This window comes from Octodon degus, unplaced genomic scaffold (assembly GCF_000260255.1).
Source record: "Octodon degus isolate 3935 unplaced genomic scaffold, OctDeg1.0 scaffold00201, whole genome shotgun sequence".
NCBI lineage: Eukaryota > Metazoa > Chordata > Mammalia > Rodentia > Octodontidae > Octodon > Octodon degus.
Genome location: NW_004524777.1, coordinates 4,034,325 through 4,040,324, shown reverse-complemented (window position 1 = coordinate 4,040,324; position 6,000 = coordinate 4,034,325). Strand labels below are relative to the sequence as shown.

At 50.7% G+C, this 6,000-nt stretch overlaps 1 protein-coding gene across 1 annotated transcript in view; it reads right to left on the bottom strand.

Annotated features, from left to right (window-relative positions):
- Positions 1-301: 301 nt before the first annotated feature.
- Positions 302-6,000, bottom strand: part of Fam155b (family with sequence similarity 155 member B) — a 28,516-nt gene continuing 22,817 nt past the window's right edge. The window contains exons 2-3 of the mRNA XM_004644522.2: positions 3,520-3,691; positions 302-3,123 (exon numbers count right to left, since the gene is read on the bottom strand). Coding sequence (XP_004644579.1) covers positions 2,738-3,123; positions 3,520-3,691 — 558 coding nt within the window. The 3' untranslated portion in view covers positions 302-2,737. The remainder of the gene's footprint in view (positions 3,124-3,519; positions 3,692-6,000) is intronic.

Below are 6,000 nucleotides of genomic sequence, written 5' to 3'. Positions count from 1 at the left end.
TTTCTAGAATGGTATACTACTTTACCCCCCAGTTTTTTGTTTTTTGTACCTGGGATTGAACTCAGGACCTTGTGCTTGCCAGGCAGGCTCTTAAGTCACCTAGGTATCTCCCCAGTCCCCTAGGTTCCCTTTTTGAGATTTGGGTGCCTCACACATCAGCATTCTCTGGCACCATCCACTTCCTGAGTCTTAGACTGTTTCCCAGGGCCTCAAGCTGGGCTCCATAGAACAAAGCCAGGGACGGAGGGTTATCATCAAGTTTTATCATTTATTTCTTTATAGGGTTAAACAAGAGCAGAGAGGCCTCTGCCCCATGATGCGACAAAACAGAAAGCAGTACACACACAGAGACTCTCACTGAAATACAGAGGCAGGGATAAGGAAGAAGAGACAACTGAATCATAGCCAGGAAGGGGAGAAAGGGATGGGGGACTACTAGGAAACCAGCTTGGAGACGCAGTCATAGGAACTAGTGCAAGAAAGTCCTACTCATGAAGCACAGTGTAGAAAATGGCATAAGAAAGCTGCCCGGCTCTGCTGCCTGTGACGGAGGGCAGGGGCAGCTGGAGAGGTGGAGAAAGATCAGGGTGGTGGGGTGTATGGGGACAGTCATATGACTTTGAGGTGGAGTATGGTGCCCCTTTCCCCTGCCACTGGGAAAGGCCTTGGGTTGGTCTGAGCCAGGGGTCTCCTGGGCACTTGGTGAGGAGGAAGAGAGGATGGGAGTCTCCAAAGGTCCATTCTATGGGATCGTGTGTCCCCTTTGCTGTTCAAGTATTTTTTCTCCTCAGAATGGAGGAGCTAGGAGGCAGTACATGGGGTCCCTCTGGAGCCCAAGTACCTGCCTGCCCCTTCACTTGAATGTAAGTCTGCAATTTTTTCCCTCCCTAGCAGAAAAGAACACTCTAGGGACGGTGCCTGTGGCTGGGCCCCAAGTGTTGAGGGCCACAGGAGTGTGTAGACAGGTAATGGGTGGAGGCCAGGGGATAGGTTGTGAAAAATGAGAAAACTGGCAGGAAGGGCTCCCCAGGCTCATGAAGCTGATTTGGGACTCGGCTGAGGGCCTTGAACGTTTCTTTCCATCCCAGGGAAGCCTCCCAGTCATTCCTAAGTGGACCAAGTCCACTTGCCTGTCCCCATTTTCTTTTGGGGTGCACTACAATGCAGCTCCAGCCTCCCTCCCCTCAGCATCACACCCTAGAAGGACTCAGGCCCCCCTGGCACTGAAAGCCCCTGGCCTGTCCCACTTGGTTCTGGCTCTATTTCTTGTCAGCTTTTATTGGCTTTTAGATGTCTTAGGCAATGTGGCCTCCCCCTCCCAGCACACTAGTGTAAGGCTAATAGACCCCAAGGGATACTTGATGCCTCTCTCCCACCCTAGCCTGACCAGAGTTCAAGTCTCTCAGCCAAGGGACAAAAGCCCGTTCTCTGTAGTCAAAGGGTCTGCTTGCCAGTCTCTGGATTTTCTCTGGGAGGAGACAGCGGTGATTGGAGCAGGGGACCTGCTACAGGGTGAGGAGTCTGGTTGTTCCACAGATGGGATAGTAACCCATGGGGTCAGGGGTGGGAAGAGATGAATACTCTTTGGTAGGCTGGGGATGGGGACAGGGTAGGGCTGGGGGAAGCTCATCTCTGGAGAGCTCCAGTGCAGTGTCACCGGGTTCTCCTTCATGGAGGCCTGGGCTAGGACAAGGTGGGGGAGTATGAGGACCCAGGCCAGGCCTGACCCATGTGGGCGCAAGTCCTTCCTCCCCATAGAGATCAGAAATGAAAGGTCTTTGGCCCCAAGGCCAAGATCTCCAGGGCAAGAGTGGCCCTTGGAAGTATGTGCACCTTCTGTGTAAGATATGGCCCTTCAGACAGCGACAGTCCAACCATGTACCCTCAGCCTTCTGTCTTGCGGCCCAACAACTCTGCTCCTGTGCTCTTTCCCCGGAGGGCTCCTTATACAACTCTGATTTGGGGATCAATTCTTGAACCTGTCTCAACACTAAGCACTAACTTCCCCAAAGCCAGAAGGCAGAAGCCCATTGGGCCATCTGTCTAGGCCCTCTATCTGGATCTCTCCTTCTCCCCTTCCCCATCTTCCTTCTCTTTCACCACTCAGTCTGTACCCCACTCCTACCCCTCAGTGCCTAGGGTGGCGGGGCACAGGTCCACTGGGCCCCACCTAGCTGCAACTGTGCACACCTCGTCTCCCGGCCTGGCACTTCACCTGTGACAGCCCCTGATGGGGCAAGGTGTTGTGAAGTGGCAGGAGGGCCATTGCACTGTCTGCCGTTGCCTGTAGGGATATGGGCTTGGGCTGGGGGAATTAAGGATCTTGGCAACAAAAGGAATGCAGGGGGGGGAGAGCTTCTCCCCTCTGTGCCCCCCAACATTCCATGCAGGGCCAGGGCCGGGTGAGCAGCCTCTCACCCTGGGGTCAGGGTTCTCAGCAGGGGTGGGCACTTCCAGTTCCCATGCCCTCATGTTTTTTTGCTGGGTCCCACAGTTGGGGCTTGGGAATGGGTACCTCCTGCTCCTACCTTTTCCTCCCAGATGAGTTTTGCAGCTCCCTAGGGCCCCCTGCTTATTTTGTGGGAGCTGCTTTTGGGGTAGGGGTAGGTTAGGGGACATGAGGTCCCCTACTTCCCCCTGCCCCCCACCTGGTCTACACCTCCCATCCCTCCCCCCTCCTGGGGGGGGCTCAAGCTGCTATCAGAGTGTGGTGGAGGTCTGTCTTCCCTCCCTGCTGTCACTCTTCTTGTGTCATGCCCTCTTCTACAGCAGGCAGTGTCTCCAGCCCCAGGCCCCCACCACCCTGGCTGCTCGAGAAGGACACCATGGTACGGAGGAGCATGAGAACAAGAACACAGAGCCGGATCCTGCTGGGGCTGAGGCGGGAGCCCCCAGAGACTGGCAGCAGGGAGGGCTTCTGGTTGACACGGGCTGGGGGGTCATGGCGGGGGTGATAGTGGTGGTACTGTTGGTGGTAGTGGTGAAAATAGGAATGGTGGAATTGCTGGTGGTGGGTTTTGGGGGCCTCAGACTCCTTGAACTTCTTCTTTTCCGACTCACAGGAGACCCACTGCACGTCACAGCACTTGGTTTCCGGCCGCTTTGGTGAAGTATCCAGCAACCCTGCCAATGGACAAGGAAGGTGTGGTCGGGTGCTCGGGGGGCTGGTGACTCTGCCTTACCTGGAGAGACTTTTCTAAGCTGGGACTGCTCAGCCCTGTTTGACACTTCTTTTCCCTTGGCCCTCAGCACCTTTCCATTCTGAGCCCTTCTCTCCCAGAGGACCTTCATCATGGGGATGCCTCTTTAGATGTATATATTCTGGGTAAACATGGCCATTCTCATCCTTTTTCTTATTATGTTTGGCCTTATCCCCACCTAGGGACCTTGCCACCCTCTCCTTTAGCCACTGACCTTCTACCCTGACTTTGCTGTCATCCTCCCTGCTCCCACTCCCCTGACCTGCTGCTTCCTGCCTTGGGTCCACAGCCTCCCTCTACCCCAGTGCCCTGCCTTTACCTGTACAGATAAAACCAGGGAGCCCTCCGTACACCATTTCCTCATTGTCAGGAAGGACAAAGGGGCACCGGGTCTGCACCTCCAGGCAGTATTGCTTGCAGGGCACCCAGCGCTGGCATTCCTGCTGGGTCACGCTGAAGTATTCTGAGCACAGCCAGGCCTTGTAGACAGCCTGTGGGGAGAGGAAACAGCATTAGCCCATGTGACAGCCCCTTCTGAGCTCAGAGGACACGCATACTTGTTGTCTCTCCAGGGGGGCTTGTCAACCTAACCCCACAATCCTGAAAAGGAAGAAGGGTTTGGGTCAAGGCCACTACATCTTACCCTAAAATCTGCCATGTCATAGTCAGGGCTCCAAGTTCCCCAATCTACAGTCATCCAAAACCTAGAATTTATTGCCAACTTCCATGACAGACTGAAAGAAGGCTCACTAATCATTCTACTCAATCCTGTCATTTTATACGTGGTTCAAAGAGGGTTTTTGACTTGTCCAAGATTACCTATAAATACTGTAATGAGGCAAACTTCAGTTCCATTGAATTTAGTAAACATTTCCTTGGCTGATGCTGTTAGGTTTCTAAATTGAAAAACATGGAGAGAATAATCCTTGTTCCACCTCATTAAGGAATCACATGGATCGAATAATAAGGCATATATGAAAATTTTTGTAAATGTTAATGGATAACATGAATGGGAAAGGTTATTTTCAATAAAAATAGAAATCTATCTGCCTTAACCAGGCACCATGTGCCTTTAAGCTCTACTTAAGCTAGGCTTGCTCTGTTGGCATCAGTCTTGGGGTAGGGCAGACGTCATGAACGCTTCCTCTGGGATCCTTGCTGTGTAATTTTCCTTCATGGGTGTATTTCCTGTCCCTCATCCAGCTCCACCTCCCAGGCACTGTGTCCTAGTTAGGAAGGTCCTCTGTGCCTTACTCTGGCTCTCGTCAAGCTCAGGGGTTCTCTCTCAACAGCAGTGATGCTGACATTTTGGGCTACATCGTTCTGTGTTGTAGGGGTTGTACTGCGCATGCATTATACTAAACAGCATCCCTGTTCTTTAACACTAAGTGCCAGTAGCATTCTCTCTTTTCCCCCCATGATGATAACCAAAAATGCATACAACCATTGTCTACTATCCTCTGTGGGGGCACCAGGGCCACACCCTGCTCACCCACTACCATGTCTCACCACCTGCATGTGTCTCCTCTCTGGTCTCCCCACCTCCATGCTTGCTCTTTCCACCTCACTGGCTGCACAAGAGTAAGAGTGGTCTCAAACTTCAATTTGATTACTTTCCTCCCTTGCTTCAAGCCATGCAATGCATTTAGACTAAAACCCCAACATTTGAGCACATAATTTAAACCCTCGCACAATTTCACCTGTCTCTTTTCAGCCTCATTTTCTACCTCTCCATTCACGCTCCTCGTGCTCCACAGGTTTTCTTTTGCACTCTTCAACATATCCTACTTCTTTGCATCTCATGGTCTTAACACATGGTGTTCTCTTGGCTTAGAATGCACCCCCCACCGCACACACTTTGGGCATATATATATATATATATATATATATATATATATAGCCTTCTCCTTCTCATTTTTGAATTTAAATGACATGTTCTCAGAGAAGAACCCCCTGGCCACTGTTCCCAGAGGATATAGCCCTCATTATTCTTGCTTTTCCTTGTTTCTTCATCACAAGCATTGCATCCTTGTTTTGGTGCAACACTGAGATATGGATGTAAGCAGACATGGGTTTGTGTTATGCATACTCAGTGCATAAAATAGCAGGCATGAAAAATAGCTATTGATTGAATGAACAGGAAAAGTAAATTCAGACAGGCCCCTACTGTCATACAGGTTCCAGGTTCATGGGTAGACATATTTAACTTGAATCCGTGGCATATGATCTCTACCATAGGAGAGGCCAAGCCAGGGATGATTGTTGGAGTGAAGCAAGTAGAAATGCTGGGAAAGATTTCAGTGAGGGGATTATAGCTGAGCCCGGACTCAAAGTAGGATTTTATAAATAGGATGGGTAGAGATGAAGAAAATGCACTTTCAAGGCCGAGGCAGCAGTTTAAGTAAAGGCCTAGATGCATGGTACCCTAAGAGACTGGGGAACATGTTTCCAGGAATGGAATGAAACTGGTACCAATTTGCTGCTCGTGGACATTTATTTACAAGTTGTCACTGTGATAAACAATGCTCCATTGAATTTCACACACCTATCTCTTGTACAGCTGTCTTCAATTTCATTTATATAAGTTCCTAAAGATGAGATTATCAGGATAAAAGACATATGCAAAGGAACTGGGGGAGGCAGAGGAGCTGCAAGTAGGAGGCAGGGTAAGAGAGGGCTGGAGGGGTAGGGAGAAGTAGGAGTGAAGCTCTAGGGGTGAGACTGGTTATAGGGTAAGGGGTGAGTGAGAAGTGTCACCTAAGACAAAGTACGCTTTGTAGGTATAGGACAGGTACCTATA